General features: G+C 45.1%; 1 protein-coding gene across 2 annotated transcripts in view; it reads left to right on the top strand.

Moving 5' to 3' along the window:
- Positions 1-12,519, top strand: part of LOC138454753 (borealin-2-like) — a 168,039-nt gene that overhangs the window by 73,207 nt on the left and 82,313 nt on the right. For both annotated transcript variants that reach the window (XM_069607064.1, XM_069607065.1), the window contains exon 4: positions 8,155-8,215. In XM_069607064.1, the coding sequence (XP_069463165.1) occupies positions 8,155-8,215 (61 nt within the window). The remainder of the gene's footprint in view (positions 1-8,154; positions 8,216-12,519) is intronic.

Here is a 12,519-nt window from a genome sequence, read left to right on the forward strand (position 1 = left end):
GACCAGATTTTGAAAGAATGGAAATTCATTGGGGTTTCATCCCACACACAGACTCCAGCAACCGTCGTCTTGGGTAATCGATATTACCTATAATTTGGGCAAGTACTTGACCAGTTTCCCATATGCGGATCATGTGGGTGGTTTTATGGTGAGGTTTGCCCAGACTTCTGCCGGAGTAGCTACATACTGTTGAATTCTGACCATTTTAAAATGTCTAAGGTTTACATAGGATTCTTTTTCAAGCCACTGCAGACCCCTGGGCTGCCTTTATTAAAGATGGAGTGGCATTTGGTGCCCAGTGCATGGAAAGATGCCCCGATCCCGTCATGCCAGTAGTAGCCCATTACTAATGGACGTCAACACTACTTCAGAAGCCTGGCAGGTGTTTTTTCTCGCAGAAATGTAGAATGTGCACTAATTAATGATGCAGCTGTTTTTCGTCGCAACACGTGGGGCTGGAAATTGTAGCAGGTCTGTCCCTCGGGAAGCCTTGGAGGCATAGAATAGAATTTAGAGACATTTTGTGGCGTCTGTTACTTTTCAGTGATCTAGAAATCGCAAACTGGGCACTGAAGGTTAAGCATGTCATTCTTTAAGATAATCTGAGGTGATTTTATTGAAATTGAGTGAGTTTGACCGGACATTGCTCAATGCTGGAGGTGTGCAGGGTCAATGCACCGGCTAGGATTATGGGTCGGTGCTTTGTTGCAAAGTCAAACAATTTACTGCACAATGCTTGGCTTTTTGATCAATCCTTGTTGTGGGACGACAAATGTGAGAATGAACAGGATGCCTATATCATTGATCAAGACTATGGTTTCAATGTACTGGGAAAATCTATAGGCATAGGTTTATTGGAGCATTACGGAAGTAGGGTAGGCTTACTAAAAACTGGACCAGTAGTGGAATCTCAAATGTTCTACTTGCAGTAACAGAATGAAAAAGAACACTGGCCTAACTTGCTAAACATGGATTTTTTTGGATGAATTATTTATTGTGATATGGTTTCCATCAAACCTTACACAAAATACAAATTAGAAATATATAAAACTACATACAGCCCTTATGTCACTTGTGTTAAAACTTAAAACAACATTTAAAAAATGATATAATGCAAGAATCTGAAACATTTTTACCCCACATCGACCTCGCCTAGAGCAGATTCAGAATGAAAATGATCAACTTCTTTAAACTGCCTTAAATGGACAACCTGAAAGGGAAGACACTGTTACCAGTGTTGCAATATTTGCAGACAGTCGAGTTACAGAAATGACAATTTGTAGAGGCTCCCAAGACCTTGAAAGAGCTCCAATGTTTCTGTTCTCTTGTATTTAACTGATTTAATCTAAAATGCATATGAAGTGCATGTGCCTTACTGTATGGAAAACGTATCAAATACATTAAAAGTTGTTCCCTCTTAGGCCAACATTGAGCATATTCCCTATACAGATTGTTTTGATTAAATCAATGGTCAACGACCAATCAGTCTCTAAAAAGTTTGAATTTGGCAGCACATGGATGGATGTTTAGTTCTTCCTCTGAAGAACCTATAACGTGCAAAAGAACCTGCATCTTATGTTTGTATAAATTAATAGAATTTGAAGATTCCTGAACCATTTTGCTGAAATCACAATAGAGTTCCCCAGTGGATGGCTGATTCTACCAAATTCATTAACTGTCTCCATGAATCCCAGGCATGTAGTGATGCAAGGCCCAGCTCATGTCGAATTGCATTGGGTAAGGAAAGGGAGAGACCAAACGCCACTTTGCAACCTTGACCCTGAAAGGTATTAAGGCAATCGCCTAGATCGATGACCTGTCGAGTCCAAATTGCAAAACTAGCTTTATCTTCATTTGATAGTACTTTAGAATTTGTAGAATGAAAAATGTACTCTATTAAACATTTCATATGGGAAGAAAGAGGCCGAAGCTTATCTTTCAAAGCAGCTTTCCACATTAAAATGAAGCAGTTAGTGAGGTTATAGCCTAGGTACCTTACAGCCGTTGAACGTTCCACTACTCTGTTTTTCACTTTGAGTTTGAAAATAACCATCTTTGATTTGGCCCCATTGGTATGCAAGTTAAGAGGCATATTGCAGAAAGACTTAATTTGTTTTACAGCCCACACAGGGTCCTGTCAAAGAAAGAGGCTAGCCAATGCAGCCTCAAATGGCCGAGCCTCACCGGTGAGATGTTAGTGGCCTTCCACAATTCATCAATATCACTGTATGAGTGTGGGTGCAAATATACATCCTTTCTTTACCCCGACAAAGGATACAATGGATCTAGAGTGTGCCTTCCTGTGACAATCTGATTTTTAAGGAGGTGTTCTGATGGAGCAACGCCAAAAGCTGTAAAAGTTTAGATGGAACTTCAATAGTTTGGGCCACAAAATTGATCAAATCACACAAGCTGACGACCTGTGCAAAGATGCCATTAAAAATAGGGGAAGATTGATTTGTGTTTCTCTGTATATAGAGGTGGTGAGCCAAACCCGTGGCATTCAAAGATGTTCCCATTCTTTTTCTAAACCCTATTTGAAAACGGGACAACAAAATTGCATAGAAGTCTAGCACCTTTTTTAAAAGGTGCAAAAACCTTACTAGAAGCATCAATTAAGGCAATGTTGCATATAATAGGAGGGATTGGATGGATCAGTTTATCAGGATCGGAATAATCAGTGATTGGGACCAACTAGGTGGAATTTGTTGCGTCTCAAATATAGTCCTGTTGTATTTTGAGAATTAATGACAAAACATGGGAACTTTTTCATAATGAATGCAGTAATGCCATGGGGCCCAGGGGCCCTAGACTATTTTAGTTTGGAAATGGCCCATGCTTGATCTTCCTCCTTGCAAGGACATAAAGCTGAAATCGGAGGACCCTATCACAAATCTAAAATTGTCCTAAATGGTTTCGGCAGCTGATATTGGTACACAGAATAATTGACCGATGCATCTTCTGTAGCCAGGGAATCCATAGTGGGGTGAGGTGCTCCAGTAGTTTTATTTATAATGGCCCAAAATGTACCCACCTTATCACAAAGGAGTTTTAGCATATATTGATTGGCCTTTGTATATAGTTCTATTTTTGTAAAGATTTAACCACGTTCTTATGTATTTGACAAACCGTTTTCGTTGCAATCGCAGACTCTGGTGATTGAAGCCCCTTTTTCTGTAGATGTTTAATGCACTTTTTTTAGCCTTTTTGAAGCAGATATTCTAGCGTCAGAAGCACACGAGCAGGTTTTATGTTGGCTGTAGCCGGGTTCCGGGAAATACGTTTTAAGGATAAAATATAGATCATGTACAATTTTGCTACCCTCTCGCAGGGTGACCACACGATTCCACAGCAAACTGTAAATGTGGAGTTGATGTTTCTGTATCCGGTTGGACAAATTCAAGACTTCTGTTCATTTAATTGTTAGGATTGCTGGGGCGGCATGTTGGTGAATTGAGTGGGGCATGTTCCTCTTTGGGGGGGGGGGGGGGAGGGCCACAGGGGGTCTAATGAGCTGTGGGAGGTGGCCACTGCAAACGTCTATTCACCAATCCAATGAAAAATAACAGGTTATTGATGCTAGCTTTTAAAAAGATCATGTGATTCGGCTAACCTTGACCACAAACTAGCCAACTACAATGTTTGCTGTTTCAATTCACTCTAGGAAAGAAAAGTGAGTATTTTGGAGCATTTTGGGATTTATTTTAGTATTTGCTGCTACACCGACATTTAAGGAAAATGTACTCCATACCCATACATTTCACAATATAGTAACATTTGTACAGGGGGGGCAGGGGATTTTGTGTGGTCACGTTATGCTGTGGTCACTCGATTACAAATTAGCCACTTCAAATGAGTTCCCACTGTATTTTTCCAAAACGCCCTCTGAGCGCAGTATAACCACCCAGTATAACGCCTTATTGCCGAATGCATCTTATACTGCCACGATGAACTACCTATAGGAATTGTGATTTTGTATTTCGTTTATCATTTTAGAAGGTCTACTTTGTAAAAAAAAAGGCATTACAGTAAGGTTTTAATGGCCTTCGTTCTGCACAAAACATTTTCCATGACTGAAGTCTTAAACGGTTTCTTGCTTTTTGTATATTTTTTTTTTCTTGGCCACTTCCTGCTTTGTAGAGGATCCTGTGCACCATCTGAGAGGTCCGGCCTACAAAACTAAGCTCCCTGGGCCTACAACACCCAGGACTCTGCCAGTCTGAAAGCCATCTGGATCATTAACTGGTCCTCAGAGGAACATGCAACACCCTGCCTTCATCCCTCCCGTCTTCCATGGGTGTCCAGCCTGGGTGTTTGCAGCGAAGGGCAGCTCCCCGTTGGGCCTGCTGGGTCTGGAAAGGGCCTCTGGCCAGAACCCGGACTTCACCAAGCCCACCCTAAACCGGACTTCTGCTTCCACACTTGGGGAATCCTTCCACCCATTGACATCCATTCACCACAGAGCGTCTGTCGCATCAGAGGACCAAGGAACATTGATGTTTTGGGTCTTAACTCTCATTTGATTAGCTGTAGCACCATTATAGACCACCCAAGAACCTACACCAACTTTCTCAGCCAGCCATCCTCCCCTTCCCTTTCTGCTCACCCACCTACCCTACTCTTTTGGGCTGCACCCTTTCTTCATTGTCTTCTCTTGCCCATTTCATCTATCCTCCATCGTGCATCTTGATTTTGCCCTATTCTTCCTGTTCATCCTTCACCTTGTTCCCTTCTCTCGTAGCCTTCAGCCTCAACTTGGTGTAACTTCTACATCAGTCTCTGGCCTGCCGATCTTCCTGCTTCCCCTGCACCCCACAAATAAAATGCTGCCAGGATGTCCAGCCTCTTTTATCCCCCCATCGCCAAAACACCTGCTCTACCCACCCAAATGTATCACTTTTATTTGGATTTTGGAATGCACAATTCCTCTGCAACAGTCTTCCTCATCCCTGAGCACTTCGACTCCATCACCCTCCACTTTCTGTTCTTGCTATCGCAGCTATCACAGCAACCTGCAGTTTCCCCTCATGACTCTGCTACACTAGAAACTCAACAATAACTCAGATACCTTCTCCCACACCTGTTGGGAAGGGCATCCGTGTGAGGTTCTTCATAAAGAAGGCCTTCAACACTGCCCCTTCCCTCTGACATCCACTTTTTTTCCTCTTTTGAATATGCCACTATGCAACTACTCCCACTGTTCTGGCTCTCTATCGAGTCTTCTTAACACATTCCCTGATCTGACCCTTCTCCTTTAGTCACTTCCTACCAACATCCCCATTGTCATGTTGTGGGACTTTAACCTGCCCAAGCCCTCCACCTGCCTTAGACTTAAATCCCTCCTATTTGACATCTCACTCTAATACCGCTATAGCCAGACTACCCACTTTGGTGGGAACTCCCTTGACCTTTTGTTTTTCTCTAACTCTCTTCCTCTGGCCACTCGATTGACCCTTCTCCCTCACTCGATTGTTCACTTTAACCTCTGTCCCCTCGCCTTCTACTCCTCCTCTCCACTTCAATGAATAAGAGGAAATTCAGTAAGGACTCTCCTGCCCCTTATTTTGATATGAGGACCTCTCCCCTATTCATGCCGTTTGTATTGATTGTGCTTTGCCTTTCACCATGCACTTATGACTCCATTTGACCAACACTATCCTGCTTGCATATTCACACCTTGCTGGCCTTGGATGACCTCTGAAAATCAGACCCCCAGAGCAAACCGTGCCGTGACCTATGCCCCAACGTCTGCACTTGACTCTGACAAATCCTCCAACTTCACAAACCTAAATTCACCCCTTCACCATCACCCCCACAAACCTTAATCTACCATCCAATCTTTATCTTTGCTCACACCTTCGAAGTCCATATCCATATCTTCCTCCCTTTCTTCTAATGGCTTTGCTCACTGCTTTTCTTTTAAAACGTGACTCGCAGCCCTGCTCTCCCTTCCGAAACTCTCCTGTCCCCCTCTTCCACACTCAACTACTTGTCCCCTACATCTTATCGAATTAACACTATCCTTCGCAGTGCATTCCCATCATATGCTCCTATCTAGCCTTTTGCCCCGACAAATGGTCTAACATTCGGGGGAGCAAAATGGTCCAAAACCTAGCCACAATGCTTGCCCTTGTCTCGGAGCTCTTTAACCTCTCTGCTGGACTCTTCCCTGCCTCCTTCAAATCTGCAATTGTCTTACCCCTACTGAAGGAACTCTGACTTAAATGCCCCAGAAAAACATTGCATCGAGTTTCTCTCCTTCCCCCATTAATCTAGATTGGGTGGTCTTCAACCGGATCACTAAGTACCTTGAGGATCGTGACCTTGGAGATCTGGTTGCCATAGTAAACACTCTGCACTGGTTCAGGCCTCCAACTTTCTCTCATGCTCATGCCTTTGGCAGTTAACCACTCCTCTTTCAGGACCTTGGGTTTCGGTAATCTGCTCTTGCCAGGCTTGCCTCCTACCTGGAAGGTTGATCCTTTATAATCCCTTGGAACTGAGAAACCCTTGACCATCCCATTCCCTGCCAGCGACCCCCAAAGATCACTTATTGGACCTCTGCTCTTCAACCTTGTATAATTTTGTGTAACTAAGCTTTGCATATTCTTGTATCTGCTGCGCACTGTTACCCCCGGGTATGACGCGCATTATAAATAACCAACAAACCTCTGTGCCTCTGCCTAAGACTAATCTCATTCTTTGGCTTTCTCTATCACTTTATCCGTTCCCTACTTCACCCCAGTCATCTTAGAACAGATTACAAAGTCTTACTACAATTAGTCACTTGATGGCTTTCTGCTGCCTCATGCTGAAATCTACAAAAATGGACGTCCTCTTTCCCCAGTTTTCAATGCCATCTCTTCCTCTCCCCTGTCCTAGCTCCTTCCGCCTGACAACATTGCTCCCTCACCCAAGACTTGCAATCTTGGGGTCCTCAGATGGTGACCTACGACTGAAACAATTCATCATTACCGCTGTCTCTGCTGCTCGTATTATCCTCCAACATTTGGAAAAGTCATCCTTTTCTTACTAACCACTCTACATAAACTCTAATCTCCTTGTGCTCAGCAAACTGGATTACTGTTCAGCTCTACTCCTTGGCCTTCCTCCCTCTAGACAAAGTCCTTTGCTACCCACACTCTCTACACCCTACCCAGATCCCCCTACCCCCCGCATGTTTGGCTCTCCATGCACAATCAATCTTTAAAGTTCCTTCTCCTGGTCTACAAAGCTGTCCATGGTCTTGCTCCTCAGTACCTGTCTGAATCTGTTTACCCGCCATCTCGCTCCCTCTTATCCTTCTGTGCACTGAACCTCAGTCCCTTACCCTCCCTGTGCACCTCCACTTTTGCCATTTCTCCCTGCTTGTCACTGGAACCCACTGCCCATAACAAAGGCTGTCCCAAATGTGGATCTTTTCAAAACGCTGCCTACCCTTCACTTGCTAGAGTGGAATCCCCATGATCTTCCTGTCCCACCCTCTCTACCTGATCCCACCACTGCCTCCAGCTTCGGTAGATTTAATTAGTAATTGTTAGTTTGAAACACTTGCACACTTATATACATTGTTGTGTCCCTGCTATGTCGTAATTTCTTTACACCCTCAAACTGGCTCACTGCTATGCAATTGTAGAGGCACCCTGTGTGGGAATGCTTTTGCCATATGAAAAAGTGTTACTGCAAGTCATTTCTGATCGAAATTGTCATCCCTGTTCTTCAAATAAATACAATTTAAGACATACTGCATGACCAGTGTTTTTCCTATTCTAAGCACTTCCTTTTGGGCAGACCAAAACTGTCCATTTGGTTACGTAGTGGTAATCATTCCAACTGGATATAATATCCTGGCCCTCGCCAACTCGCTGCAATTGGTCCTTTTCCCAAGGCCGTATGTCCACTTAATGGTTGGCACACCATGTGTGCTCACATTGGAGGATTTCCTTGGCCTGCTCATCCATTTGCTGGTGGGACAGTGGTGCGCTGAGGAAGGTGTAGCATCACAAATGGTAGCTGAATCCTGACTAGTGGAGCAGTCTGCTTGCCATGTGCATGTTCTACACTTTGGATTGTCTGCATGCAGATGTAATGGGGGCGATCCAACAAATTGCCAGGTGTACCCTTTTTAATCCCATGCTCTTGTTTTCTTCCTAGCATGCCCTTTCCCTTGATGATACGATGGAACCAAAACTGGTGCGAAAGAAAAGTAAAAAGGGTAAGGCATGGGAGTCGAATGGTGATTTTTCTGGGTTTTGCGGGAAACCTGATGGCGTCCTCAAATTTACTTCCCTAGGATCCTTTGGCCAGGTAAGGGCCATTTCCTTTGCATCCAGACCTTGGGGGCAGACCAGCGAGGGAGGTTCACCTGAGTGCAGGGTCCTTGGAGTGGGGAAGAGGGTGCTTAAGGACGAGACATGGTATCCCCCTTTACCAATTGTGATTTACCTTACCGTCCCTCAGCTTTCGTAGAATACTTGTTGTCCCTTGCGAACCTTTCCCCTTGAAATCCGACCAAGTACTGAGAAGAGGAAGACCACACCTAGAGTAATGCAGATTACACATAGAAAACACCACTTTAGTACTTGGATGAAGAGGGGTCCTAACACCTGAACACTACAGAGCTGCAGGGCAGGCATCCCCCAATAATTGGTGCACTAGGCAGGCGGCCAAGGACTCGCACTTCACACCTGTTGATGGGGCCCATGTGTGTGAAAAGGTGGCGCCCACAACAGTCAGCAATTAGAGCAATAGGGAGGCTGCATGGCGAGTCTAGCAGATCCCTTTTTGAGTGGAGGCATCCGTGTTGGGACTGGGATGAGAGCCAGGACGCCAGCAGATCCCAGTAGCCTTGTGGGGCCCAAGTCAAGTGGGCAATATTGTGGTCACAGGTGTGGGAACCTCAGCACAGTGAACTGAAGAGAAAGGAGCAGAAGGCTCAGCACAACCTCAGTGAGACTTGCTGCAGCAGAGTGCCTTTGTGTAGCGAGGGAGCCGTGTCTCCAGGGAGTAGGAGAGTGAGGAAGAAGGGAGCATTGGAAGTAGGCCGTCCCTTTTCTGTGACAGACAGATGCTCTTCCCCCTGACAGCAACAGTCTAAGTGTGTCTGCGGGGCAGATGGCAGCAAGGAAGAATGAATGATGAACGCTGCTACCACTGAGTTTCAAAGTCTGAGAGAAACCCGGTGCACGTGTGAAAGGATCTAATGCAGAGTGGTCGCATGCAGGTGGCACATTTTCAAAAGCCTTTGAACATAGAAAAGAATGAAAAGTGTTTAAGAATCCAGAGGGAGCCAGTGAAAAGTGTGCAAAAACGCAGAATGGGCAATATTGAAAAGGGTGAAAGTTGGAAGCCATAGGGTTAAGAAGATAACCCTGTGACTGAACTTGTGAATAGTTAAATTGCCAAGAGGGCAGGAAGCGTGATGAAGGGAAACCCTGATCTCCTTTTTGAACATCGATTTTATTTTTTTTGTATCGGAATATTTGACACTTGGGCAAGGAAGCCCCTCAGCCTCGGTGGAATATTGTTTCATAACCTGATACTTCAAGAAGGGACACTTGAAAGGGTGAAATCGAGAAAATGTATGGGGGCTAGATTTATGGAGGACACTATTTTAGTTAGGACATCCCTACACAACATTTACATATTAGCAGTGAGGGCAAGCATAAGTTTTGACACTTTTGTTTTGGACTTTCAGACTTAATTCATTGGTTTATTTAGGTAGGGCAATCCCCACCATAGATATAGGGCACAATAGTAGTTGCACCACCCTGACAATTTAACGGTTTTGCAAACTATACTTCAAATGGATTGTGACCTCCCACGTATTGCTCATCTTTAGATATCGTTCCTACCTGCTTTAGCTGCTACGGAAAAATTCTGCAGAGGGTGCTGTGCGTCGATGGGGTTGAAGTCTCTCATGGGCTTCCATCTCAGGGTCGACATGTCGATGTATATCGCGTGCAGCGCCCGATGGCTTCAGTTGTGATAGCTAATGGTATTAGTATATTTGTTTGGTTTTATTTTACCGAATTTGGCTAGTAACATTCAATAGAATAAACCCATCAGTTAGGCTAATACGTGCAGCACATTTGGAGCAGGGATTGCAGGGTGTCCCCACTACCTATGTTTGGCACGTATTAGCCTTTGAGGGTTGCAAGAGTGTCCCTGCTTCCTCAAAATTGGAGGCGGGACTGAAAAAATCTAAAGGACCCTGCGACGTCGGATCTGACCCGTGTTGAAGGGATGGATCTGACGCCGCAGGGCAGAAGTCGACCAGGTGGCGAGATGTAACGGGTAAGTGGGGGTTGGTCAGTAGGGAATTTTTTTCAAAACCTGCAAAGCTGACCGCATGCAACATCATACGGTATGATGTTGCATGCAGTCAGTTTTTTGATCTATTTGTTTTGAACTTTTTTAAACATACCCAAACCTAGTTAACACTTTGCAATACGGTGCGCTTTCTTTTTTTTTCACTAAACTGCAACCATATCGAGATCAGTGACCTCATCAACAGTCCACCCCAAAGACAGGATTCAAAAAGTGTCACAAATGCAGTGCCAAAATGTCACTCACGGAAACTCATTGGGTGTCTGTGGTGCGTTGACTAGGAGCACTAAATCCCCTATGACCCCATCAAGAAACTATCATCCGAGTTGAGAGGAGACTCTCCTTGAAGGAAAAGATCAGTGGTCACGCTCCAGGAGGGAGTCTCTCCATTCCTCATCTTCAAAGGCGAAGAAAAGGTGCGATCGGTCGCCTTTGAGAGATACCTCTCCAGACAAGTATATCCTGTCTGAAATCTTCCACTCCTGCACAATGGGAGGAGTTGAGGCAGAAATGATAAACATTTTCCAGAAGGAGGCCCTGTCCCCCTTGAAGGAAAGCAGCCATGCTCCTGTCGTGCTGCATAAAGCCAACAAGGAAAGGGTTAAGGCCATGTACTTCCTTTTCATGTCTCCCTCCAGAAAAGGGTTCAGTAGAGAATAAAAACCTCACCAAAAAATACAGGCCTCAAAGTAGTGACCCAGACTAAAGTAGTGACCCAGACTACCAGTCCAAGCACACAACACGAGAAAGCCTTGCGGTTCAGGCAGCGATGTCCACATCCAAACCGGCTGCATACCCAACCATCCCACCAGATTGGGGTAAGTGTTTTAATGCATGGGCAGGAAGGTATTTTATGACGGGAGCATGGCTCTTAAATCTGCGAATGCCACTTGGGCCTTAGCAAAATTTACATTCAACCTGTGGAACTGCATAGCTATGGCGGCTGACCATATTCCCGAAGGGGAAGAGATGGCTTCCTGAATATTGTAATAGACGGTGCGGAGGCTGTATGACTCTTTGCAGTCTGGACTCTGGTGATTGCATGAGCAGAGCCATGGTGGCAAGCACAGCAATATGCAGGTTTGTGTGGTTGAAGTTTGGATTTGCACCGACGTGCAGTCCAGGCTCCACAACATGCCCTTTGACAGCACTCGGCTGTTTGGCAGCAAGGCTGACGAAAGCCTAAAGTATCTGCGGACCTTAAAGGTGGCAGACAAATCCCTAGGTGCCGCGATCAGAGCCAAAACCATCTCACCCCAGGGGATCATCTTGGAGGGGATACATCCTTTCGCTTTCACTCAGTTGAGTGAATGGACTGCCTACTCAAAGGGGCCAAAGACTATTCCCTCGTGGTGGATGAGGAGTGGCGTGAAGCCTGCCAAAGCAACGGCTACCTTACCATCGGCCGCCTTCAAACCTCTCTAGACCCTGGTGGGAGGCAGACTCTCTCTCTGCAGCTGTAAGAATGGCAAGGTATTACTTCAAATGCGTGGGTGCTGTCGGCGTTCTGGGAAGGTGGGGTACCAGAGCTAGACTGGGCATGAGAACATCCAGGTGCAATAGTTCAGTCAGTGGCAGGTTGGTGGAGACAAAGGAAAATGTTTCCAATCTTCACTATTCTTTCCAGAGATCAGCAGGTGATGGCTCACAAGATGAAGGCTTGGGCTGTAACCCAGGACAAAATGGTGGCTTGCCACAGTAACATTCCACAATAGAAGGATGTGCACACCGTTCCCAACTGCCTTTCCTCAGTTATGTGAAGACAGTCCTGTTTCAGCGAGCTCCACTGAGGCCTACCTTTGAGAATCATCTAGGATAGGAAAGAAGAAACCGGAAAGTCGGCTGCAGTTACAATTTACTGGTGGGAGCGCAGCGTCTTGAAAGTAATTGGCTCATTTTAAAAATAATTGATTTTTCTTTTTGGTAATTCTAAAGACTGCCTACAGTTGGAGATTATTTCAATATGTAAATGTTTGCTTTGGTAAGAGAAGGAACATTTGTGTTAGGTTTTTAAAGCAGAGCATTGTAAAGGTCTTGAGGGAAGCTATTAAACTAATTGCCTTGAACAGTCTATGCATCGCCACACACACACCCCAGGACCCTCCCTACCCCACCCCCCTACAAATATAGGAACAGTAAAACCGCTCCTGCCCACTTCGACCACTGGTTCTTGAGTTTCATGCCCTTTTT

The sequence above is a fragment of the Ambystoma mexicanum genome, chromosome 1p, assembly GCF_040938575.1.
Source record: "Ambystoma mexicanum isolate Mex_15411 chromosome 1p, UKY_AmexF1_1, whole genome shotgun sequence".
In the NCBI taxonomy this organism is placed as follows: domain Eukaryota; kingdom Metazoa; phylum Chordata; class Amphibia; order Caudata; family Ambystomatidae; genus Ambystoma; species Ambystoma mexicanum.